Genomic DNA, 27,644 nt, shown 5'->3' on the forward strand with positions numbered 1-27,644 from the left:
AACTATGGAGTCTTAACTTCGAGCCTTTACATGTCAATACGTTACAATGAAATCCCTGACAGGAATGAGCCAGAGGAGACACATCTGTCAGGGCGGGTATACCATTTAGTGCAGAGGTTTTCAACAGAGGAGCAAATTTATTCTAAAACAGCTCCTCGAGGGGGCTTTAAGCATTTTGACATGTTGATCAATCATTCGGCTGAAGAGGATCCCATTAGAACTGCACGAGACGAATAAAGGATTTTTATCTCTTTATTTTATTTTAAAAATAAGTCAATTATTAGAATAATTAATCTTGATAATTGATAATCAATTGTTTAAAATGTTCTGGTTTTCAAATGTGAAGTTGTGGGCCTTTACAGTCCTAACAGGTCAACTATAAACTAAACCAGACTGTTGGTATAACACAACAGGTCATTTAAAAAAGATCTCTAGGCCTCCTGTTACTTGTGATGGATCTATTTTGTAGACCAAGGAATTGATCGAGAGCATATCCTTCATCAACAAAAGATAATCACAAGCAGAAGCCCTAGATGCAAAAAAAAAAGCCTCCTGTACATGTCAAGGCCACCGGAGGAAGCACCGGCATGTGTATTCTCTGGTTATTTCATGAAACCTCTCTAAACTAAATTCCCTGATCTGCCTGAGCGGCCGTGTCCTGGTGCCCGGGCCCCGGGGGCCACATTGTTTGCACAACCACAGCTATTGTTGCCCATTCGGCTGAGCATTCAAAAGCGTTATTCCGTCCACTCGGAGTCCGACAGCGCCACGTAGATAAAAATCTGCCCACTTGGTACAAACGGTAAACACTTGAAATGCTGAGCTTTTAGTTCCCCCCCCCACATACACACACACACACACACACTCGGTGACGAGGGGGGGGTCGTGGGGTCAAGTGACCTAAAGAGATCGTATCCTATATAGAAAGGTCTCCAAAAGTCTTCACCGTTTAAGGATCCTAAAGTATAGAATCCCTACTTCACTGCAGCTCATCCTGCTTCGTGGCATAGAAGCCCGATTTTTTACGAGGGGGGGGGGGGGGGGTCGTGATGAGAAACAGACTGAATACCTGTTGCTAATGAGTTAAGTCTGCTCAGTAGGGATACGTCTATGGCTGCCAGATGCAGAGGGTGAAACTATCATCGATTGCCTTCTCCTCTCCTCTCGCCGCCGTCCAAGCCCCATTTGGATATTCATCTCCCCCGTTACATATGAAGGCACAGCAATGGCTAAACCAGAGGGCGCCAATCAGGTCAATGAGCGTGCAAATCAAACATTCGCCTGCAAAAGTCTGTCTGGAGCGAGCGAAAGCCCGCCAGCAGGCGAGTGAGAACACACGCCATAGCATCGCCCTGTGATCTACATGGGGAGGGTCAACTGAAGAATACCCACAGATGCACAGTGACAACAAGTACACCTGTCACCGGCCGGCCACGGGACAGCGTTGGCTCAGCAATGTGACAGAGTTTCACTTCAGCGAAGGGGACACTTGACATTTGGCTCACCGACCTTGCGTCTCGGTGATAACTCTCCTACAATTATAGGTGTAATGGAACGGCTAAGTGTGAATTACAGCTGGGATGGCCTCGCTGATGTATCCAACCCATGTCAAATGGCTTTCATCCAGGGCGTGCAGATGTACAGGGTCCATGTTTACTTCCTATCAGCTGGTGCGCTTCGCATGCAAGCCCTGATAACTGGCAGCTCATTAAAAGGCACAGTGTATAAAAACGGGTGAATACGAGTGTGCATATTCCTCCACGGGTTGGGATTTTGGTACTTTCCCAGTATGTTTTTATAGCTTTCAAATATGTTTTATAGTAAAAGGGTTTTTTGTGGCTAAAGGTCTCTAAAGCCAGAGAACCAATGACATAATTTATTGATTATCAAATTGCATGTCATATGTGACCGGCCCCGAGGAATTATGTTTTAGACAGAATTCAATGACAAAAAGCAGATAAGGTTTTTTTTAAATAGGCTGCTTCCAGCCAGTTCAGATTTTTGCAAAGTCAAGATGCCCTTTCTCTTCCTTGATTAACCACTTCAAAATCTAACTGGCACATCCGAGAGAGAAGTAAGGTAATATGTCACTTCAACCCTGATGTTTTATCTGGACACACTTGACCACACCAGAGTGAATGACTGTTCTTCATCGCGGTTATTTTCCAGAGTTTCACTTCAGTAAACATTCGGCTCCATACAGCACGACTCGTGGCCCCCCGACCTCGTCTCCCAGTGCTGTGAGCCGAGGCAAGAGGAAATAGATAGAGGCACTCAGCAGACGTGTAATAAAGCCTCGGGAGGCCTAAGTGACACACACAATCATTATCTCCTCAAAAGGCTACATGTTTCAAGGAAGTTGGAATTTTACAGTGCGCCGGACCGCGTTTGGTCTGCACATGTACTCCTCTCAGCACTAACAGGTTAACATTTCGGCTGCTGCTGTCTTTGGTTTGATCGGGTGAACAAGTGCTCCTTTTTAAGTAAGCCCGTGACTTAAGAGGGGAGAATTCAGGTAGCTTACTTTTGCGTTGGCTTGTTTGTAAGGCAGCAGCAATGTGAAACAGTCATACAGTATTAGGACTATAGGTTCATGTGGTCTACCCTGGAATCGGACAGTGGAGCCACGGCCGACGGAAAAGTGTTCAAATAACAAACAGGGCATGTCTGCCCTTGCCTATTTTAATGGGTAAGCCAATTAAGTGGCTGAGAAATGATCGGCAGGTATTGTATTCGATCTCTACAGCCCAAAATCTTTCTGTTTGTCTGGGAAGATTAAATAACCATTTTTCAAACTAGTTATCTTGCCGTAAATCTACTTAGCTTCATTTTCTAATACAAGAACAATTTGTATCCTAATTAATTAACTTGGTATATTTTGTGACTGAATAAAGTTAGCTTTCATGGCCGTTCAGGTGACTCACAAGCAGAAACACATACATATTTTAATGTCAGCAATTTTTTTGAAACTCGTGAGCACATATTATTGGTTTCTTCTTTGTGTAAATGCAACAAAAAAAACGTTCCTCTACTTTCAGAGTTGGACACAGCTGTTATATCATAATTTATAGGCGTCTTAATCTCATAAAAGCCCCGCCCCTTTCCGATCCCAAACCAATCACATGCACGTATGGATGTTGCCTTCAAGTACTGACCAGAATCTGGCAAATATATTGAAATTCTACTTGGACAACCAGCCATGGACGAGCACATACTTGTCATTGCTATTATTATTAGTCTTAGTACCTATGATAAATACTATACTATACTATTATGACGGCAATTATTTATATAATTTTAGATAATATTAGCATTTAGTTACAATTAATTATACACATATCAAGTGGCTTGTCTAGTTTTTCAAAACCAGTTTTTTACTGTATCGTATTTTATAAGAAACATTATAGAAAACAAAAACGTCTTCCTTATCACAGAGGCGAGCTGGCCATCAAGTGTGACCACCGGGTCCGCTCATTAGGTGTGCATTAGGTAGGTTACGAGCAGGACTTGAATGCGCCATGTGTCCTTTAAACCCCACGGAGTGAGCTGGCACTGGGAATTTAACCGTTTAGTGCAATGTGTCGTGCGCGGCGACTATTTCTAGGAACGACTCGCTACGTCTGCCCCTGAAATGAGTAAAAATAGCAATGACCGGCGATTGTTGCTTCAAGAACTCGGTGTCTCATTCGATTATTTTGACATCCTTCATTGTGTGTCACAAAATAAGCCGGACGAAAGTGTTGACTCTCGCCGGCAGCTGAATGCTGAATGATCGAAATGGATTCAAGGAGTGCCTCTGAAGGCTTAAGACCCCTTAACCAGCGTCGCGGGCTATGCACAAAAAGACAACGTTGACTATGCCATCGGCTCATCACTTTAATATATGCACCACTGAATCAAAGGTTCTAATGAGTTCAGGGTGACCTTAGGGAGATCATAATCTGTATATGCTCCGTTGATGGCTTCCCTCGGATATATATACACATACTGAGTATTGAAAATCATGTTTTTCATGGGTTGACCAAAAGGGTAAAACTGGCATGTCAAAGCGGTGAACATTTAACAAACACAGACAGAAGCAATGGAGGTAGGCCTGAGCCTGCTCTTTACTGAAAGGCCATTTACCTGGAAAGGCAGTATGTTGTTGCTGTTGTCAGTCCTGAACGCGCCGTCATCCATCCAGGGTTTGGGGGCGAGGGGACCGGGTCTTGGGAATTTGGGGGGAGCTATAACATTGCTGGTATAGGGCTTTTTCATGGGGGATATGGGATTCATGGGGGACGGCACCCCGACGCCGACTCCGACGCCGACGCCGACCGCTCGGCGCGGGTCCCTGCCGGCCTGCAGCCCGCTCCACGGGTTGGAGGCTGTGCTCCACGCGGCGTTCTGGTGATTATTCCAAGCGGACGACGAGGCAGAAGAAGACGACGATGACGACCCCTTGCCGTTATTCATGATGGTCTGATAAGCGGTTCTCTGGGGAAAGGGCCCTTGACTGGGGCTGACAGGGGATCTCCTCTGCTGCTGCTGCTGCTGCTGCTGGGCTTGCTGTGGATGCTGTTGGGTCTGTGGAGCCAGACCTATCTGCGGGGAGAAATTACCCCCGAAGACCGGGTTGACGTGGTGGGGGAAGTTCTGGAAAAGCATCGTCCCGTTCACCGAGGGTATTCCCTGGAAAAAGCTGTCGTCCACGGCGTTTGAGGTTCCCGTGGACCAAGTGCTCCCAAAGGAGGAGGAGGAGGAGGAGGGCGGCGAGGAAAGGGGGCCGCCAGTCTCTTGTGGCTGGTGGTGGAAGCTCAACCCGGGCAGGATCGGCGACTCCATCGGCACTTTGTCCTTACCGCTGCTGCTGCTACTGCTCAGCGTTGACACCGCTAGGTTGCGGCCGGTCGACGGGCTCTCCGACTCCGATGAGGAAGAAGTGGGCTCCGATGACAGGGTCGGGGTGGAGGGAGGTGGGTCTACTTGGGTTGGAGCTTGCTGATTGTGAGGCTGGGCTTTGTTTTTGTCCATCAGTAAATCATCCTGCATGGTTTGCTGAGCTGCAATGAAGGATGTAAAACATAGAGGCGAGGAGTTATTATTACCCTTTAATATTATTATTGTTATAATTTTGGAGCTCCTCCACCAGGCTCGCAGGGCTGCTGTAGTATCTGATGAACGGCGACAAGGATATGATGTTTAAAGGACCGGGCAACTGCGACGCGAGTGCGTGATCACCCATTTAGCCGAAAAAAAGAAGAAGAGGCGCAAAACACACTTCCCAAGACTGTACCGGGAGGATGCATAAGTGCCGCAAATTAAACACGGAGCATATGGCTGCGGATATTCACCAGATTTCGCCACGTCTCGTCTTTCCTTCCACGCAGGAACTCCGGAGGTGCAATGTGAAACTGATTCAGTGTGTGTGTGTCTGTGGGTGTTGTTGCCCTAGAACCTCCCCTATATTCATTCATACGTCAGTAAATACAGCTGCCCTCCAACTAGATTGAAAGGCAGGTTTACCTTGACCCAGGCACTTTGACACACATGCGACCGCAGAGCCTTATTGGGGTTTTATTCAAACGGATATGACTTTCACCAGAAGGCACATTTTTACGCAGTGGAAAGTGACGCGACAGAAGCGCTTTATTGTACCGCAAAGTACGTTTCTCTTTACAGTACATATTGTGCCTTCGACTATAATCATTTCCACAACAAACAAAACGAAAACATCGTTAATAGTACGTTTCACTATCAATTGAGCAACACTCAATACTAAACTCCATATACGAATTATAGGATTTATAGCGCATAGAGAAGAGCTGCCGGAAGTACGCATTTGCACAAGACACAAATATGTATTGGCTTCTTGCATTTGAATAACTTGAAGGACTGCAGAACATTTTATGCAAAATTCTCCTTTGCTTTGCATTCCAGACTACGCCTTGAAAAAAAAGCCCCAATGCACACAACCACCGCGAGTATTATCAGGACAATTCTGCATTCAAAGAGCCACAGTTGCCACGTTATAAAAGTCAACAGTGTGCAGTAATATAAAAGAGAAATAGAACATAATACTTTCGATCATCTCGAGGCTTCTCTGGGCATGTGAACATTCTGTCCGCTGGGGCCAAACCAGGACACAAAGTCAAATCACCCAACGATGAAATTGTGCTCAGTTAAACCCTCAAAGATACACAAATAGGCTCCTCTTTGACTATCGCGACATTTCTGCAGGAGGGCTAACACCCAACACGCAGGCCTGTCAATAACACGTACGCAATAGTCTGTGGACCTTTGACAAATAACACTTCGGATGACAACCCGGAATAGACGTCCATGGTGTATTCGCAAAAGGCAGCACAGTACACACCCCACCAATTTAGTGTTTTCTCCTCCTAGAGCTGCGCTTCCAAGGTCATCACAGCGGCATAATCAGCACACTAGAGCGGCTCAACTCACCGGCCCCTTTGCCCCCAGCAATGCCACAATCAAATGCCTATTTATCGCGCTGATCGGATTCCTCATCCGGTACTTTTCATGAGGCTGCCTTGCCTTGAAGTCCCCCTTTAATCCATATGTGTTCCCTTCCACACAAACGACAAAAAAAAGCAACCCAAACGCATGCACACCCACGGCGTTGTCGCTTCACCGCAATACGGGCAGTTGGTATTACCTTTATCGTTCACCTTTTGGGGATTCTGAAAATAAAGATATTTCTTTTTGCCTCGTCTGGGTTTAGATATGACAAACGAGCTACCCCTGTGCCGAGATAGTCAGCAGTTGCCTACAACAGCTGATTGACTGCGGCGCATGGATGATGCCGAAGTGACTGTAGGGAGTTGTAGTTTCTCACTATGCAGAGGCTCGTCAACAAATATGTAGCCTATCTACTGTAGGCTTGACTACTGTGGTTAAAACCAAACCCTATCACTTTCAAAGCTTGAGGCAACTAGTTAAAGCAGCAATGATAAAAGATAGTGACAAATGACAGTAACAGCGTTTCTCTCTCACACACTTTGTCTGTTAGACAGTGAGCATTACAGTGGTATGAATTAATTCAATTTCGCGGTGAAACTTGATTTGACATAATAAAATACTTTTATATTCAACTAAAGAAAAGCAACAAAGGCGTGGAGCAAATACTTTGTCCATTATATTGCAGCCTTATTGAAACATCTTACCGCTATTAGAAGTGTGCTGTAGCCATATATGCATCTTCATGATGGCTGTATCTTCAAGGAGCCGTGGCACTCTATGGCACATCTGCCGGGAGTGGATTCAGAACATTAATTTGATATTTTGGTCATGAGAGGGAGGTAATCCTTACGGAACTACATTTCCCTCGTTAGTGGATCAGTGCCCTTTGCGCTGTCCTTGTTTTGATGACGCAGCCGCGTCCTGCGTGACGTCACCTTAGAGACGGCCAGCTAATGGAGTCAAGCGGACACGCCGATGCGTAAAGACTACTGCAAAACGAAACCGCTGCCGATGTAAATAGGGGTGTTTTTTATTCCTGAAATAGTTCACTTGTCGCTGATATATGCTGTCTAGAATGCCATGACCGCGAAGGAATAGTTGAATGCGAAACAATTGGCTCCTTTGCAGCTCACTCTCCGTTTCAACACAAAGGCCTATGTAGCTAGTTAGCTTCAGCTGGCTAGCAAGTGATTTAACGCTAACCACATCTGCGCCATGGTGCTTTAATGTTTTATCTGTAACACCCTGCGTCTGTCCTGCCAACAAGACCGTTTTTTGGCTTTCTAACGACAATGGCGGAACAGGACCTAGAAGCAATGCAGCAGAATCTGGACAGGTGAGTTCAGGTTTATGGCTAACTTGCTAATGGCAGACACATAGCTTTAACGTTCCCTAAAATCACCACGATAGGCAGTGATTGGTGTCAAGTTCCTTTACCTCCAAATATTCATCCATTAGTTGACCAGTCGTGCAACTATCGCTTCCTAGCAACTCCTTATATAAAGGTTGGATTGACGTTAGTTAACGGTGAGCCAAGCTTAGTTGTTGATGCCTAAAGTCTTCCGTTACTTGTGTCCTATGGTTAGTAGCGTTACAACGTCATACCTGCATATCACTAAACGTTGTTAATACCAAAGCCCTAACCTTAACTTGATATATTGTGTTCAACCATAACCGTGATGCATCTAAATTGAATACGGTTGAGTTTCAACTGCTAAGTTACTTTTTCTCAAACCTTTGACCTTAATAACTATTGACCCTGCAACGGTCCTGAAGGTTTCTGAACATCTCACGTTCGAAGTTGGCGCTCATTATGGCTCTGAACGTGTAAACCATCTGCTTATCTTACGTTACATATTACTCAGAATAACATTTTTATGTAAAGTTGACTTTATTTCCCCTGGAAACAAACTAACAAAACGTTAGTGTTATGATACGATGCTTGAATTGTGTGTATGAACAAAGTTGTCACACAGGGTTATTTATCTACACTGGAAAAACAGTTACTGGACACAAAATGCACCAGGAGGGTATTTAAGGACGGAGTCAACGTTTCACACCACAAATGGGAAAATACTGTTCTGCTGTTCTGTTATCACAAACATCAGACTGACACAAAACAGACGTACCATTGGCGAGTAACTGTGTTTTGTGTACAAACTCTTTTGGGTGTTTTTTGAACACGTGTCATCTTGTCGAGCAGTGTTTTATAGCTGTCCAATGCCTACACACACCCACACACACACGTTATTGAATTCCCCTTTAAAGCCGTTGGGAATTGTTGCAGAGGCAAGTTTTATAGCTGACATAAGGAGTTCAAATATGTCTTCTCATATCCACAAATGTTGTGTATGGATTGAAGCCTTACTTGGCAGAATGCAGAGCTCCAGACAAACTATTTATATATTTTCAAATTGTATTTAAAAAGAAATTGACAATAGTTATAGAATAATTTCCTTTCATGTTAATAGTTGTCCAGTTTACAGCTTGAAACGATGCATGTAGGTCTTCAGCCCTCTAACCCAGGTTCTTCTGTCTAACGTTACTGAGTCATAATCGCTTCCACCCGGGTGTTGTAACTTCTACCTCATTGTAGCAGCATTCTGCACACAATCAATGCATCATCACTTATTCTCTGGACTGTTAGCAGTGCTACCAACACCTTTCTGCTGCAGTTCTTCGGCCAAGAGTTTAAAGTTCACCTGATAAAACAGGCACATATGTTCCTGTGTGACACATTTGGCTGTGTTGCAAAGAAAGGACACTATAGAGTGTGGGTGAGATAGCCTCTGGTAGTCTATCATTATAGAGTTAGAAAACCCATTGAATGGTTTAACTACCACGCGTATCCCTGGCAGTGAGCGTTCAACAACTCGGCCTCTTCCCTGGATGGCTAATTGGTTCTGGTTCTGTAGAACTACACTGACGATGACCTCCTCATCTGTGTTGGGTTTAGGTTGACGTTCTGCTTGGAGCTCTCGATAGTAGTATCCAACGGCTTAAGTGTGAAATAGAAGATGGCCTCCATAGCCCTTCATTTTTCCCTTATTTTGGGTTTGCTCCCACTGCTGCCTCATGTTTTACTGAGTTTCACAATTGATAGATATGCTTCTCTTGCAGTCAGATATTTTTTAATGTCCCTGTCATGTTGACTTTATTTGGCATTGGCATATTAAATAGTTAAATGAAAAAAAACGTAATTCCCAGAGTATGAGGAGTCAAAACACAACATATTATTTAAATGTACTCAATGTATTGAAACTGGATAGGTTTCAGAGAGTTAAAGGATTTTAACTTAATTTATGAAGTGAGACAAGCAATGGTATTTAACAGTTTCTTTCTACCTGTAATTTGTTTTTTAGTATCCATGCTGCTTAATCATAATGCTGATGAAACACAAGATAAGTGAATGTGCTAGATGTTATGTTGGAGTTCCTTTAGGATGTGAGTAGATGCAGTGTTGGGAAAGTTCACTTTCTACATGAACTAGTTCAAAGTTTAGTTCACAAATTTTAAAATGAACTAGTTCAGTTCATAGTTCAAACTTCAAAATGTTTTAACTAAGTTCACAGTTCCAACTAGTTCAGTTCTTTTTTTTCATATGTTGCTGCAAGCTATTATTTTTCAAAATTATTGCCACAGCCCAGAACCACAGACAGCAATTATTTTATCAGTTTTAACACTGAAGCTATGCATCAGATTTAATATTTATATCTAATTTTGAATCCTTATCCAACCAGGGTTTACATTAGCATTGAGGGGACAGCATTTCCCCTTTGTTGCTTTAATGTTGCTCTCCATTCACTCCACACTAGCAGCAGCTGCAGCGTTCACCCCTACAGTACATTCTCAAACACATGCTGCTTGAATGGTCTTTTTAAAATAAGGAATAAAAACACGGCAGTTATCATTAAGGTGCAAATGTTTGCAAAGAAAGGTCAGATTCCTCCCATCCTCACCGACCTTGTCAGTAACTTCATAAAACTCATTTAAATTATTACACGCCGCCTCTGCTACACGAAGCTGTCGCCTCCATGCATTTCTTTTCTTTTTTTGATGACGCATGCGCGGTGCGACACTGGTGGCTGGTGTTGCCAGATTCTATAGAAATCTGGCATCCCCTTGAACGATGTTAACCTGAAAGAACGCGCCGTTCACAGACACCAGAATGAACGAGTTCACAGTGACGTTCATCGGGCATTAATACAGTACGTTCAGTTCACGTTCGCCCAAAATATGAACGCGTTCATGAACTATCGTTCAATGAACCCGTTCAGGCACAACACTGAGTAGATGTCATAAAGATGTTATCTCCATGTGTTGCATTGTCTTGTGCTTTGATAATGGAAAATATAGGTAATAATCATGATTGAATTCCAGGTAATGTAAGACACATTTAGTACCTTGACCTCAGTCTCATTGCGTTTGAATGTCTGTCAAACCACAAAATAGAAGTGTCATGGACTCTCTGCAGAGTGAGGGGAGCTCTGATGTTTTTCACAACTGCCCAGACTAATGCCTACCGACCTTTATTCAGTGCACAGTAAAACAACTGTTCATGGATATGTTTGGGTTCACTTTAATTTCACTTCACAAAGTCAGCCAAAGCCCCGGTGGCTCTCCTCCGACGCCATCACATGAGCAGACTGTTCCATGGTCTGTGTCGGGGGGTGTACCCCGCAACACTACGTCCCGTTTCCCCCAAAATACCTGTTTGCATTCGATAGCTTGTGCAGTGCACACTAAAAGGCATTTGAGGCAGCACTTTCTGTCGCTATTGAACTTTGGTCTTTGAAACCATTTCCCAAGCACATGTTGCAGCAGGCAGCGAATGACATGTGGGCTTTGTGAAATGTTCTTCAGCCGTGTGCTGTGGGCGTGCAGCAGACCCAATAAACCTGGCCGTGTTTGATGAGCTGACAACCGGAAGATGTATGTCAGGTCCTGTTGCTAGATGGTTGTGTACCCAGCCTCTTATCACTGGCAAACATAAGGCTACACACACGCACAATCACTCGCTCACTCTTATCTGGGCCTTCCACAAGCAGCCAGCTGCCCCTGCAATGCAGTGTTTCACAAATAGATGTGGGGGACACATTTCAATTCAGCCTGACCTTTTTATTGGCTCACACACATCCTCCTTGTTTCTGTTCTTTTCTTGTTTGCCTTTGTTGTCCTTTCTTCTCCATGAGAATAGGAATATAAATGTGTGTGTGCGCATAGGGGATAGGAATACTGATTGAACCTGTAGCCCTGAATGTAGATTAAATTAAAGCTAGCTCAAAGTTACATGGCCTACTTTTATAATATCACAATGCAAATGAAGTACAATCAACGCAATTATGTCATTATGTAATACTGATGTTATTTAATCCTGAGTCTGACAAAAGCTGGGACAAAGTGATAGTACATTTTGATCAACATTTTAGGTACTTTGCCTTTCAATCTTAGATTACACTTTTACATGGGTTTTGTCTTCAATTGCATTTATTGCAGTTAAGTGTTGCTGTACTCATTCCATTGGATTTAGTTGAGTAAAGATGAAGAGCACCTGCAGATTTCAGATAGTGTTCATAATGTTATAACATTATTAAATCATCTTATTTTTAATAATAAAAATAATCCTCAACCCACAGCAGACCTTCATGGCTCGGTAACCTCCAGCTTGCAGAAATAACCTGTGGTGCATGGCCTTAACTTAAATGAACGGTCAGACCAAATGACATGTGTTTAGCTAGGTGATTTACCTATCACGATTGAGTGACTCAAGCCACAAGCAATTATCTGAAGGCCACCTTGTTTACGCTAAACATTACATTTGAACATAGTACATATGTAAGTCACGTGACCATTAAAAAAGCCATTTTGGATTCATGGTTTGGGTTTCTCTACTGATTATAGTGTCTTTAACGTTGGGAAGCAGCCACTTGAGGGCCGTGTAAACATGTGTCAATATGAGACAGAGGTCACAGTGCCTAGTACAGTATGTTGTAGAAGTGCACACATTTGTTTTGGAGTAGTCTGAAGCAGTGTTAGAGTTGGGAAGTGGACCCACTGCACAATCTGAACGCATTGTCAATGACTGATGAAAAACAAAAAACTTAAGCTCAACTCCCTGAATAACGGGAACTGGTCTTAGTTTAGTTTGTAACATTTAAGTAATAACCAATTGTATGTGATAATACAATTCTGAATGCAAGACATTTTTATTTGGGATTAACAGGTCTGAATTGACTTGGTTTTCAATCTTCAGCTCTGGTGTGGGAACATTTTGGCTTTGAGCTGAATGAGAAAGAAGAGCGAATAGATGTGGACGAGGCCTGTATGTCGACTTTGTGGCGCGGTTGTCTTCCAATCAGAGGGTTGGTGGTTTGATCCCAGGTAGAATTGGTGAATGATGTCATGTAGTGTTAAAGCGCTTTGAGTGGTCAGACTCGAAAAGCGCTGTACAAGTCCATTTACAACAAAAATATCAATCGATACACATGTGAATATTTAGCTGTTGTTTCAGAACAATGGCATAGTAAATGTTTTGGATTTGTGTATTTCTGAACGTGCAGGGCGGCGCTATCCAGAGTGCTGAAATGGAGCGCAGATCAATAGACAGACAGACTGGCACCGTACAAATCAATCGCACCTGAAACCGCCAAAATAGACCCGGTTTCTTAGCCTACTGACTTTATTCCGATCCCCACCCCCAAAACAGCATGTTCTGTTACACTGACACAAAGGAGACTCATTGGTGATGGCATAGAATCAGACATGGAGTTCATAACCTACCTTTTTTAATGTTTGCTGGACACAATCTAGATCTCACGTGCCTTTTTGTGCTCCAGTTTTCCCTCTGCTTTTACTTGGACCGTCAGGATTACTACCTCAGCAGAGTTAGCAAAAAAAAGGATGACGCACGCACCGTTGTTTGCAAACCCTTGACGTTTCAAAGGGTGTGGCGAAAATTAGGCAAATTAAAGCTTAATTGTGGAAACTGCAAAGCCCCACTCGAGTTGCCTGTTTGACATGTAAATAATTGGTAGAAACGGAAGGTCACCTTGCTTCAGCATACTTCAGGCAACTCGCCACCATCACATCTCGTGTTCCTAAAAGGATCGTTTTATGGAGACCCTCCAGTAACAGCCACAGGATTGTGTCAGGTGTGCGGCCAGCATTGTGTGTTTGTATTTTTGAGCTTTGTTTTTGTCCCTATAAAGTGTGTTTTGAGAACCCATTGCATAATATGCAGGAGACCATTTTGTACATGTGTGGCACAGGCTTATCTGCCTGTTGTGTTTAACAGGGCTGAGGCCACAGCGAGCTGGAGAGTTGTGCACAGAGGATAGCGTTTCGGTGCTCGCTGTGTTAGGTTCTGCCATGAAGGCGGGCTTGGTTACAACAGGAGCCAGTGACTCTGAAGCAGCGCCCGGGTTTTGTTCTCAACGGAGACTGTCCACTGTCCACTCGACTTTGCATCACTATGTTAGACCCCGTGTATGGAAAAAAACGGATCAATTGCATATCTTTTTCTCTTCTTAAATGCTCTACAGTGGAAAAGAATGTGTGACTCTGCATTACATGTAGTGTCAGGCTCCCATACCTATCAGAAGCAAAGAGGAGGCAGACAATTCCAAGACCAGTACACAGAAGTGTGAACGGGGGAATAATGTTTCCGCCACACTCGGATTTGCAGCGTCTGCCCGTTCTGGTCCTTCAGCTGGCCGTGTCACCCGAGCGCCTCGACCCAAAGGCTCCTCTCTTGCATCGTCATGTTTTATTCAGTCCTGGGGGATAATTGGAAAATCATCCATTGCACGCCGGCCGAGCAAATAACCCGAGCTGGCTGGCCACTGTCTTTCATGGAGGAGCCCCCCCTCTGCTCCCCCTGTGGTCCCTGTAACAGAGCACACCTAGACCTGAGTGTCACGGTGACAGAAGGCCACAGATTTGGTATCCATTATTCAACTGTGGCTGCAAGAGTGTAAAAATATACACAGTGTACTAGTGGGATTCACTGAGCCAACAGGAGGCTAAAAGCCACCATGAACAGTTTGAACTGACTTAAGAGTCAAGCAACCTCTGTCAAGTTTTTAGTCTTTTCATAAGGCGCCGTTTGGGGCGAGGATTGTACGAGGGCGAGGTAACTCGTGATGTTTGCTGCAGTGAGACAGGGTGGCAAGCTTAACTTCCTAGTCACTCTCTCTATAGAAATGTCTTCCCTAACTGTCCGGAGAGATTACAGAAGGAAACTAAACCGGAGTGAATCGAATGTTTAATGCACCGACTCCCCGGGACAATGTTAAAAAAAAAAAGTCTTTGCGGTAAACCAGTAGACATTTTCCATACTTTAAAATGCATTTGAGTGTAATGGGACGCTCGTTAGTTGAGCAATACAGTTAAGGTTTGTAATATTTCTCATGTTCTGAAACACATTTCCTACTTCTTTTGTGAGAGTGACAAAGTGACGGGTTTTTCTCCATTCCCGGCATACCTGTGACAGGAAAACTCCAGATGCATCTAATGAGATGTGACACGTGTAGCTAGTAGTCTAAACCCTGTCAGAGGAGAGATAGTTGCCTGTCTGGTACTTCTCAACGCGCATTGGGGCCTAGTTTCTAACAAGCCCGGCAGTCTTGTCATGGAACCTAAAACTTATTTCATAGTGGTTTAAATTATTTTTGGGATTTGGCAAAAAACAAAACAACCTTCTGAAGGCTTGTAGACCAACTGCTGTGGTGGGCGGGGATGTTCTCATTCTCATTTTGTGAATATTAATCTGCCGGCAATGTTTTCCCTCTGACATTTTTCACAGGAATTACCCAATGGAAATGAAGATGAAAATGAAAAAACAAGAACCTGCATCTCTATTAGTGTGTTGCCCCTCATTGAATTAATGCAAAGGTTTATGGGAGGCGGGTGTAGAGACTAATGATTGTCTCATCCAGCTGCTGAAATGCCAACTGTTCAAGGTCCAGTGTGATTATGAAAATGAAGACCTAAATGTCACATGCGTGTACTTGGGTCAGAGGCAGCAGCCAGTCGGCCTCTGAACCTGAGTTGATCGCCTAGCAACCAGGTGGTCTCGGGCATAATTGAATGTGAATGCGACTTAAAAGAAACATTTTAGTCCAGTTGGTTCTTTTTCTCTATTTCCACAATTCTCACACTGTTCCTACTTAGTAATTAAATCTGATGTAAACCCCTTCATCATAGTTAAGGGGCTTGGCTGAAGTAGTCATGGCCTGGTGTTGCTTTCTTTTTCTTAAATCAATTATTCAGGCGTAAAATATGATTAATTTCAAGTAAATAACAGCCAAAATAGGTATAACTGGTTTATATAGGGAAGGGGGGGCGGGGATCTTGCAGCCAATCGCATGCAGATGATAAATTAAGTTAAAGCAATATAATGTCCTGCTCAGGGATGTACTGTGGTGATGCATGCGAACTTGGATATCCGGTTACTTCCCCAGATGGGGGACTGACATGGAGCCAGTGGGCGTATTGTTCTCAGTAGGAGTCCAATTAATTGGGATATGGTGGCACAGACAGGCCAAACCTACTAATGGCTCCTTTCCTGTAAGCGAGGAGGCATGAGTTTAGGGAGGTGGACTCCTCCTGCCTCGTTTAATTGGAATAGCAGTTCCCTGAGACGCACCTTCTCTGTGTGTGGGAGGATATGTTCGGATGCTGGTGGGGGTGGGGGGGGGTGGGTGTGTATTAAAATAGGGTTTGGAGTGTGTCCGGAACAGGCCATTTGTCTGGATGTCACATACAGCTGCACACCCACGCGGTACAGAGCCTGTGTCCTTGGTTTGTCTACCAGCAGGCCCAGTATGCTTTCACTGCATATCCCAGTGGCCGATCAGGGTGGTTTCTGCCCTCGCACTGGGACGACTGTGATTAGGGTTTCAGTCGCAGTACGATTTGAAATGCTTTGCCTTGTATCCAGATTTACGGCTTGCTTGTGTTCAGGTCATTGAACAGTTTGAATGTGCTCGTTAAGCTGACGGCTTCTTTGCTGGTAGTGTGCTTATAATGTTATGATGTAGTGATTGGGGTCCATGTCTTTCATTGTTCCCTAAATTGTAAAAAAAAAAAGTCCGAAGCTTTAAATCTCTGAATCATGTTTGCAGTGAAGTGCCTTTTATTGAAAGGCGACATTACATTACATTATTACATTAGCCTTGCTCGCTCTTTCTCTTTCACACTCTCTTCCAGTCCAACACACAAATGTTCATTCACCATGCCCCAGTACTTCCAAACCACAACATACAGCTGACTAAAGGTCAGTGAGGTCAGACCTCCTGTGCTGTCTGAGCACTTATTCAAATAACCAACATATGCCCTTTATATGACTTCATATCAGTTATATAACATATTTCATCCGTTGCAGTATGATAGATGTTAATGGTTAGCAACAACTCCACCCTCCAAAAATAGAATGAGGTTTTTGGGAGTTGGTGATGCCTTTTTGTCTTTAGTTAATCGGGGTGCATTTTTGTCGTCTTCATCCCCCTGTCGGTGTGTTTGTTGTTTTTTAGGAGCTGCTGGGTGTGCTTCGCCACGGACGAGGACGATCGCACGGCGGAGTGGGTGCGCCCCTGTCGCTGCCGTGGCTCCACCAAGTGGGTCCACCAGGCCTGCCTGCAGCGCTGGGTGGACGAGAAGCAGCGGGGCAACAGCACAGCACGCGTGGCCTGCCCACAATGCAATGCAGAATACCTCATTGTCTTTCCCAAACTGGGTGGGTTGCGTCTTGCTGGATGAAAGACTAGCTGAGCTTTGTGTGTTTTTCTTTTAGGGCCATCGTGCTTCACTACTGAACAGTTCCAGAACAAGATGTCCGTGCTTTTACAAAACTCTCAATTATATTCCTGCGCTTACATTTCACAGGACATTTTCCACACAACTTTAGCTTGGCTTCATGAGGTAGGATTAATATTTCCCAAGCTCTGTCTTATTCATGTCAAAGGGTATAATTAAGATACGGTATATTTTAGAATGTGGATTCAGTGTTTTCCTCTACCATTGACTAAGGGGGGTGCCTGCAACGCTCCAGTCTCGGGCCAAACTGCGGTATAGTTGAATTGTGTTTATTGTAGACGGGTTTTTGACAAGGAAGAATAATGCATGACGGAAAACAGACGATTTCTCTGCCTGTGCTGCATTCGGTTTGTTTGTTTAAGCTGTCGTCTGTGACACCGGCGATGTCCACGCTGAAGCTGAGCGTGTGAACAATGGGGGGAAAGGGACTAAAATGGAGCAGAGCTTGCACTTCTGGATTTCATATTGTCATGGTGTGTCTTTTTCAACCAGTCAACTTGGAAGGGGCCCCAGAGAGCGAATTACCACTTAGCTCCTGGTTACAGTTGCCGCCTGCCACTGTGTCCACAGCTCTGATTCAGTTTCTCTTGCCTCAGTGCGTGTTTATTTACCCTGAGACCAGCGCCGGGTGTACGATGATCTGGGTAAATATTTCCCCCACTTCTGACGAGGAACAGAAGGACGCTCATTTGTTGTACAGCACAGCTCTCGTCTGCCTCAATAATCCTGACCAATGGGAGACGAGTGGCTTCAGCGGTTTCCAAACACCAGCTGTGTCTCACTTAGTGAACACATGCCATACACCTCTGTGTTTCCCGTCCCCCCTGCCCACTAAGAAAGTCTGTTTTTTTTTTTTTTACTGATCTCCGTGCACATTGGAGTTCCGTCCCGATGGGCAAGAAGAAATACGCACGCACACCCGTGAGCACGCTCCCACCAGCGGACAGAGAGCGTAGGAATGAAGGTGCACATGCAGCCCCCCCACCCCCCCCAGCTGTAAACCTAGGAGAAACACTGCACCTCTTTGTTTATTTGACTCAAAACCTTGTGGTTTTTCAGTATCTAACAATCCAATCTGGCTGTTTGTTGTCAAAAATATTCTAGATTTGGGAATGAGGCCGACATAGTTTTCTTGATTTTTGCTGTCAAAATGCAGCCGAATGCCAGAAGCAGGACACATTTAAAGTGAATAGTCTGCAGTGGTCACTGGGTTACCCATCAGCCACTGGGCCACTGCCTGTTCAGCCTCAAAGAGAGAGTGGTTGAAATTTGAGACGGTAGCTGGCACCAAGACCAATGTCAGTCTGCAGGTGGCCCGGCTCGGTCGGTGAACAGGTTCATGCATATTAATAGGGACCGAGGTTGTGCTGTCATTCACCTTTGGTTTCCATGATCACAATATTTGGCGCAGCTTCTTCAAACGCTTCTACAACCCAAAGGACAGGAGCTGATTATTGTGCACGTCGGCGCTTGTGTCTGCCAAGCTCGTTTTGAAAGAAGTGGGACCAGCTAATTACAGCTGAATCAAGAGAAAAAGAGAAGAACCGCCAGTCGAGCGTCGACCAGGGCGACCAGGCCACTCTTGTGTCTCCATCTGTTTGCGGATGCGATGCACATTTGAGTGGGACACATCAGAACTGTTATGAATAGTGTGAGTGGGTTGGTAATGTGAAACTGTCATTCCCAAAGACTGGGGCCAACCGATGGGGAGCAGGAGATGGGACGCCCAATAAATTTGGAGAGTTTCTTCCATTGTTGGAGTTATATCTTACGTTTTTCCAAAAAAGTGTTGCAGATGATGAGTAACTCTTCTACAGATTCCGATAAAAGGGAATTCTCTGAATCAAGCGACGCCGCCCCTGACAGTGGCACTTCTTGACCAGTAAACAAATTTATCTTGGTTTGATCATTTTCTTTTGATTTGATTGTTTGATTTTTTTAACTTAATATGATCAATCATAGTTTTTACTTGATTGCTTCATTTCCCCTTATCTGATATTCTAAACTTAGCTACGATTCTCCATCCTCTCTAGACTCATTTGGGGTTTCTTCATTTAATGTTCCAAACTTTTCTCTTTTACACACAACAATAGGGTTGACCCTTCTGTCAACCGTATTGTCTCGTGATTTTAACACATAGTAGTTTAATAGCCTGTAGAGAATCTGATCTACAGTCTATAGCTCCTTTCAGGAAGAACAAATTCCAGAAGAAACACTGAAAGATATTGATAAATGTGTCCCAATGACTACTTGGACTTCCCAATGTTTTTTGTTTCAATTCAAAGCTTCTGTTGAGGTTTTCAAATGAAGCTTGGAATGTATGTTTTGTAGATAAATTAGCCTAAAGTATCAACTAAATGTTTCGTCACCATACGTTTAGGAGGACTGAGCCCAGAGGGCGAGTGACCAAGAGAGGAGACGTTGTATTCCCACAGACACCACTGGAGCCTGATTCTGCAAATACTCTAGACTAATATCAGTGTCTCTTACATATGCAGAATGAATAGAATGAACGAATGTAGATTTACAATTTGAAAGCTGGTGTAATGAATCCAGCTTTTAACTGTTCCCTTGAGCCCTAATTACCACAGCGATTGGTTGAAAGGTACCACGTCCGTGTAAATAGGAAATCCAGTATTTGTTTATACGCTGTAGCGTGAGGAACACAATAACTAAGGAAGACAAATTCTTCCATGTCGATCCAATGCCCTCATTAGCCCAAACATGCTTTGTGAGGTCTACGGTTCCCGTGTGTGACGCAGCAGCACCAACATAATCTGAACGTTGTCATCATCAACAAACCCGTCCTGCCAGTCAACACCGTCGCCATAGCGACGGTTATTTCCTGCTCATTCATTTACCCCGCCACACGCTGCCGCCCAGAAACGAACTGTTCCCTTCTCTTCAGCCAGAGGCATCAGACTGAAGGTTATCTCACCCCCCCCCCCCCCCCCCCACCTCGCACACAAGGACAGGAAGTTGAGCAATGATGGCATTTGGTTGGGTACGGTCCTTTTCCCCTCATCCCATTAGGGAGCGTCAGACAGAGCGAAGGCGCCGGGTGGCGGGTGGGCGATGGGGGGCGGGAGGGGAATTGGGTCACAGCGGGGGGGGCTGACGGAGCAGCAGCTCATCAAAGGCTGACGGAGCAGAGAAAGGGATGAGCGGAGCAGCGCCAGTTGAGTCAGTGAAATCCTGGCTGCCCTCCCCCCCCCCCCCCCCCCCCCCTGACTGACACATCCCATCATTCATTCTGGAAACAGGATATGTCTCTGAACTGCATGCAAAAGTCACATGCTGAATCACATGTCAGCTATTGGTTATTATTAGATTGCCAAATATTTGGGTTCACCTCCTTGGTAGTGTTCAGGTAATTCTTCCCTCACGCTGCTGCAAAATTGCAAAGTTGGTTGAGTTTGACGTGGTTCAGTTTAAAAGGCTTCCATGCGTCTTCTTTCAATGAATCATTGGAATATTACTAACAAAAGCAAAAGAGTAAATTGTGATTGTGTTTGTGTCCTCGGAGGAGATCCGGTCTCTAGCTGCAGGTCTGGGCTTTAGTGAGCAGGAGGACAGCGTCCTCCCTTTCTGCTGCATCATTGCTGCAGTGGTCCTTTCCTGTTCTTTATTATAGTGATGCAGACAATGCTACCCAGTGTTTATGATGTGCTGCTTGTACAGGCGGCTTGTGTTGGGTTTAAAACTTGGGTGTATATTTTTCCTTCTTTCCAAATATAACTTAAGTGGCACAAACTGGTATTTGCAGCGGCTTCAATAAGCCTTCGGAATAATAGCAATTTTTACAGCCTGGTGACGGCTCCATCGTCGTGATGGAGAGACGGGGTCACTGCTTGGGGCTCAAAGGGCATTGCTGGTGTTTGCTCCTCGGAGGGATCCCTGCTTGCCCCCGGCTCGCATTGGATCTGGAGCCACAGACCACTTTTTCCATTAACCCGAGTTAGTTTTGTGGTGCTTGAGCTAACAGGAGACCCACGAAGAGTCGGGTAGCTTTTATGCTCTTCTGGCCGTATTCCCAGCAGCATATCTGCACGTTTGGCTGGCAATAGAGCTTCCAGGACAGTGTGTCCTTGCTTCTCCTTTTTTGTTTTTGACAGAGAGTAAATACGCCAGCTGGGACAGTGTCCAAGCATGCATGCACTGTGGAATTGCACTTTTTTTTTTACTCCTCTCGCCCATTCCTTTCCTCCTTTTTTAATTATCTTAATTATGGAATCTGCTGCCAGGGGCTGAAATGAATTGCTCAGCTCTCCTTCCTGCCAGCAGCCATTAAGGGGCGACCCAGTTCCCTCCGGTGGGGCGGTGGCAGAATGCTTAGGCATGGAGAAAGTGGAAGAGAATCCAATGCTGTCATCAAAATATGCCATTTTAATGCGCTCAGGCAACGCAAGATCAATCCGGTCACGAAAACAGGTGCAGCAAAAATGAGCTCTGCAGAGCATCGGGGGCGGGGGGGGGACGACTGATTAAAGCTGCTTCAGAAATAAAAGGGAGACATTTCCGTTGCGTGCTAAGAAGTTTTAAAAGGGCCAAATGCCTCTTACTTGCCGCTTCCTTAACAAGTGGCCCTGAGCTGTGGAGGCGAAGCTTTTACAGAGTGAATGTAGTCGGCTGCAGCGATGGTCGCCCAGGTAACCGTGGCTGAATTGTACACCCCTTGTGTCAAGTGGATCTGTGGAGCGGCTGGATAAAATGTGTCTTATGTCTCCTTCGTGAAAACCGGTAACAACAGGATAGCGAACAGGGACGAACACTCACTGTTCCCTCGGATGTGAACGGGGCAGCTGAGGTTTCCTCTGCAGGCCCATGAAGACGCACCTGCTCAGGTGACAAAGAGATGTGTCCATGATGTGTGACTGGGATGGGACCATGTATTTATGTTCCATCTGCTGCTGACACGTACAGCTGATTACTTCTCAACACGACACGTGTTGTCAACCCTCTGAAGAGAAGGGTGTTTGTTAGAAAACCCGTTGAAAGGACATTTTAACCACTGCTTCTGACTATATTTACTTTCTCTGAACTTGAAAACTGCTTCAAAATCCTAATCATCAGTGAGTACAGATCAAAGTTGAATTCTTTTTGTGGTGAAAACTGTCCAAACAGAAGCTTTAATGCTAGCATGTCCAGCTGAGTTGAGGTGTTCTTGTTGTGCTTGTTCATGAGCAGCACATCTGCTGTGTACTCGTACTATTCTCACCCTGAGGGTCCTGCATGCTAGCAGAGTGGAGGCTACCTTCAGCATCTCTGTCCTGCTCTCCCTGAGGTCCAAGCCGCCCCAGCCGAGCCCAACACAAAAGTGGATCCCTTTCTCTCCGGTAGCTTCTCACCCCGGTAACGTTAAAGATCAAACACATGCGAACAATTTCAATGAAATAAATGTGGTCTCATTTTATGTGTTACTACGCAGCAATACAGTATACAGTTCACACTGAGATGGGCGGCTGCCACGTCAGCGACTGAATCAACCGAAATGAGAAGCGTCTCTGACCCGGAAGGGTTCATTGAGTTAAAAAGAACTAAAAGAATTAAACCTGGCCAACCTTGATCATAGAACATTTTCACTACGAGAGCATAACTGCTTGGTAAATTAGCGAAACGTTATGTGCCGTGTCCCCAACTGGATCATTGATCGGCCCATAAATTAGTGAGACGAGCTCCTCGTGGATCGATGGCCCTCATCCTGCAGGCGGGTCACTGCGGCACGGAGGCCCAGTGGTGAGTTCTGTCGGCGTCCCCGCCCCCCCCCGACTCATGGGCTGCTTATTAATAGAACGTGGACGGCTCTGTCGGAGCCAGGAAATCAGGCTGCCTTCCTGTAAATAGTTCATGTCTTCCCCTCGGCTCGGCTGCAACGCAGCAGAGAATTTTTATATTTAGATAGAAAGAGGGAGAGTGATTCTTTTTTTTGTTTTTTTTTCAAGCTCCTGTGAGACGGGACGGAGGTCCTCTGAAGGCAAGTTTGGTGCTTCAGAAGTATCCTGTCACATGCCAGCTCTAGGTGTAACCTGGCTGGGGAGCTCCTCCCTCTCTGTCAATAACCTTGGAGCCGGTCCGGTTCGGTGCACACCTTGCATTACTAAGCCTCTTCTTTCACATGACTGCATAGTTGACATTTCTTTGGTTTGGACGGCCCTTACTGCGTCATCTCGGCTCCTCTGCAGTGTACTGAATACTGGAGGTCAAAGGTCGCAGCCGCTTCAACTCCTCTGCACCCAAGCAGCGGCCTCACCTTTTTTCGTGTCGACTTTGGATGTTTTTTGTTTTGGTTCCAGTGGTTCTTTTACCTTCAGTAGACTCGTGAGCCATGTTGTATTCTCACACACACTGTTCATGAGCAGCTGTCAATGGACGGACAAATGTCTTTGAATATTTGCCAGTAACAGGATGTTCATGTGCTGGATTTACCTAAATCTTTTTGCTCTGATTCTGTGGGATTAAAATGAAAAATTGCAGTCCGTCCCACATTGTCAAAATGTTGCAAAAAAATAGTTGAACAGCAAACATGTGACACCGATGGAGATCCACTGCTCAGCCGAGTCCATGTAGGAACTTGTGTTTGGCGCTGTGGCTCTGCTGGAGAACGGTCAGGCTTAAGCCGTCATACGGTTGTTTGATTGTTCAAATCAATCACACTAAGCGACTGTGGGCGGGGGGCGTCTCAAACGCTGCCGATGATGTGATTGTACGCTGCATTGATATTCTGTGAGCCAGATATTGGTTGAGACCCACAGCATTCATAACCCGCCGGCTGGACATCTGAAGCAGCCTTTTAGTGGCCAACAGGAGGGCAATGAGTGACTTACCTGCTATAAAACGTCCCCCTCAGAGAACCGACCTCAGGGATGTAGATCAGGATTGCTGACAGCTGATGAATAGCTTTTGTGAGTTGCATCCCATGTGTGAATCGAAAATGAAACGTCCCCAAACACTGGCTAAGAGGAACCTCTCATTAAGAAAATAAGAGCGCTGTGTGCTTGGGCCTCACTCTGAGCCGCTGCCCCCCTGCAGGCCCCGTGGTTTACGCGCTGGACCTGGCCGACCGGCTCATCTCTAAGGCCGGCCCCTTCGCCGCCGCCGGCATCATGGTGGGCTCCATCTACTGGACCGCAGTCACCTACGGAGCCGTCACCGTCATGCAGGTGAGAGGGATTTTCTATTGGTTCTTATTTGTGATTGAAAGTGCTGCAGTTTTCCATTTTGACCCTCCCCGCCGCCCTGCAGGTGGTGGGCCACAAGGAGGGCCTGGACGTCATGGAGCGGGCCGACCCCCTGTTCCTGCTCATCGGCCTGCCCACCATCCCCGTCATGCTGATCCTCGGCAAGATGATCCGCTGGGAGGACTACGTCCTGCGCCTGTGGAGGAAATACTCCAACAAGCTGCAGATCCTCAACAGCATCTTCCCAGGTCAGGACACACACACACACACACACACAGCTGTGCAGAAACGTATCCGTGGGTCTGCATGCTGCTCTTTTAGTACACGTGGATGTCCAACAGCACAGAGCAGAACTGCCACTGCTGGGACAGTAGGACAATAACAACTACTTTTTGAGCATTTTATTAGATCCATTGATGATCTGAGGTTGTGTTGATCCTACCAATGAGTCACACTTGCCACAGGCACCAATGATCCAAAAGCAGTTTGGGGCACCGGATGCAGGCTGCTGGTGACGCAGCAACTCTGTTGTGTGTGTGACGAGGTGTGTCATTCACACATCGCCACCTGCTCGTTAGCCACACCAGCCGTCCCTGCACGCTCACACGGGATGTGAGGCTCGATGGACCGTTTTCAGCTGGCCCCCTGCCTCTGTCTCTCTGCAGGGATTGGCTGCCCAGTTCCTCGCATCCCGGCGGACGCCAGCCCCCTGGCGGACCACGTGTCGGCCACGCGGATCCTGTGCGGCGCGTTGGTCTTCCCCACCATCGCCACCATCGTGGGGAAGCTCATGTTCAGCAGCGTCAACTCCAACCTGCAGAGGACCATCCTGGTGGGTACCAGCAGGAAGTACAGGATCACATGGTCAAAGTCTAGAGGTGGGATGACGATTGACGTACATTAATGCATCTGTAGGTGTCTGATAAATGATTCCAGTTCAATGCGTGTTAGCTGTGCCATTGGTACAGAGGAGAAAGCCCGCCCCCTCCCTCACAGAGCGGCTCATGTAGAACACTCTGTCCTCTTCCTCTGCTGCAGCAGTTTCCCCTTTACAGGAAGGAAAAGTCTCACTATTAGAGGAACACAACTTTGTTCTCAAAGAAACACACGAGAATCATCTGGGTCTGTATTCTATGTTATATGTCTGTATGTCACAACGACCTCCAGGTTGTAAAATGCATTTACAGCATTTAATTTTTTGGTTTCTTTCTCTCTGTGATTTTATTATTAAAGTCACAAATATTTGCAATCAATTAAAAGTAAATTATTGTCATTTAAATAACAATTAATCGTACCACTATGACAGTGGTCATATTGTAATAAGACACGCTCATAATGAATGTAAACAAATGGTTGAAAGGAGCAGCGACCTCGTGGAGTCTGCTGATTAAGAGGCTTCAGAAGGTTACTGCACACGGCCGGTCTTTATGCAACGTTTAAATGGAGTGGCCAATATCTTAATTAATGAAACATTCAATACAACTGTGGTCGGATTGTATTGTCATCCCACCGATCACGCTGCTCGCGGTATCAGTGGCTTTACCAGTCAAATGGTTCCTGTCCCCGTGTTTGAATGATCATACGTGTGGGACCCGGCCAAAGCAGTGTTGAGTTCATTCTCATTGTGTGAGACGTTTTGTGTGTGTGTGTGTGTGTGTGTGTTCTCCTGCAGGGGGGGATTGCCTTTGTAGCCATCAAGGGGGCGTTTAAGGTGTACTTCAAGCAGCAGCAGTACATGAGGCAAGCCCACCGCAAGATCCTCGACTTCCCCGAGCCAGAAGACGCCTGAGGACGCTCCGCGGCCCGATGGCTACACCACACGTCTCTGCCCCGGGGGGGGGCAGCAAACTGTTGGACCAAAGAGCGGGATGTGCTGGTGAAGCAGACTTATGATCAGTGTCACCCTAACCCCCCCCCAACAAATCACCCTTCCTTGATGGTGCACTGAGTCAGAGCGCCGCCATGGACGTTCATTTGAAGCCCCCCTCGGACCCCCTCCCCCCCCCAACATTGTTTTCAATCTCCCGATGCTTTTCTGAGGTGAAGACTGATAAGACTTGTTGACACAGACCGGAGCATGTTTTGCAGTCTGTGTACGTACACACACACACACACACACACACACACACACACACGCACCAAGGCTCTGTCGGGTTCAACAACCATATATCTAACAATCTAACAGTCATTGTGAACCTGTGTTTTTAAGAAAGCAAATATGGGGGCCACGTGTAATTCATTTTATAATACATGACTTTGTTTCTAATGTTTTGCAGATTTGAAAGAGCCCCCTTGGCCAATGTTAGCAGAGTGTAGAATGTATTCATGATAAAACAATAAAATGGGTCATGCGTGGTGAAGCAGTACATTCACCACCACCAGGAAGCATTTACATAAACCTCGTCTCATACTTAGCCAATGAGGATCCAGCTGTAACGGACTCACACGGACTCATCTCGACCCTGCAGGTGTACGGAAGGTGTTGCACCTGCTCTGTGGTCCACACGCCGCGTTTCCATTGGTTTCCATCTCCACTGAAAGCCAGCCAGCAGAGAGGAGGCGCTGACCCAGGAGAGCATGCTTTACTTTAGTTCAGTGTGTGATGGTGGGACTGCAGTGTCTGAGGGAATTACCTTAAAGTGAGACCTGGGACACTGATTACTGGGGGGAGGGGGAGGGGGTGCTGCCGGGGGGCTGCTATGTTGGCGGGGCTCTTACACCTCAATGGCCTTTACAGAAAGTTTTGCCTGATTTCCAACATTTCTTCAGTAGAAAAAAAATATCAAGTGCATCCCTAATAAAAGGGGACGTCTTTTGTCAACACATCAAATTTAATACAAAATAAAAGTATTAGGGTAGCAATGGAAATCCTAAAACCTGGAAAAATCCAACACTATCTTCATGTGAGGGATGTTTCAACATGCAGCTTTTTGTTTGCTTTGAATCATGATTAACTTCACTTAGCGGATAATTAAACCCAAACTTTATATAATATAGATATATATACACACACAGTGGCTGCTTAACAGGTGTCCTCCTTCAACCCTCCCAGGTAGATTCTCTGCTCGTCTACACTCGGCCAAAAGAGAGTTTAAACTATGACTTGTGTGAATAAATGTATTTTTCCAATGACACTGTGCATGTGTTGAGCTTGTGGGGAGGGAGTGTCGCTTTCTCTCTCACACACAC

General features: G+C 45.6%; 2 protein-coding genes across 7 annotated transcripts in view; one reads left to right on the forward strand and one right to left on the reverse strand.

Moving 5' to 3' along the window:
- The window catches only part of cpeb3 (cytoplasmic polyadenylation element binding protein 3), a 33,809-nt gene extending 26,489 nt beyond the window's left edge, over positions 1-7,320 (reverse strand). For 2 of the 6 annotated variants that reach the window (XM_037465293.2, XM_037465292.2), the window contains exons 1-2: positions 7,167-7,320; positions 4,126-5,042 (exon numbers count right to left, since the gene is read on the reverse strand). In XM_037465293.2, coding sequence (XP_037321190.2) covers positions 4,126-5,042; positions 7,167-7,248 — 999 coding nt within the window. In that variant the 5' untranslated portion in view covers positions 7,249-7,320. The other 4 variants (XM_037465295.2, XM_037465294.2, XM_037465296.2 and 1 more) reach the window with 3 other exon arrangements.
- A 73-nt stretch (positions 7,321-7,393) lies between these two features.
- Positions 7,394-27,587, forward strand: marchf5 (membrane-associated ring finger (C3HC4) 5). Its single transcript, XM_037465300.2, has 6 exons — positions 7,394-7,798; positions 16,995-17,197; positions 24,307-24,437; positions 24,520-24,703; positions 25,121-25,287; positions 26,128-27,587. Exons 1-6 carry the CDS (start codon positions 7,755-7,757, stop codon positions 26,242-26,244), a joined length of 846 nt encoding a protein of 281 aa, XP_037321197.1. The 5' UTR covers positions 7,394-7,754; the 3' UTR covers positions 26,245-27,587.
- Positions 27,588-27,644: the final 57 nt, after the last annotated feature.

Source organism: Pungitius pungitius, chromosome 13 (assembly GCF_949316345.1).
Source record: "Pungitius pungitius chromosome 13, fPunPun2.1, whole genome shotgun sequence".
Taxonomy (NCBI): Eukaryota; Metazoa; Chordata; class Actinopteri; order Perciformes; family Gasterosteidae; genus Pungitius; species Pungitius pungitius.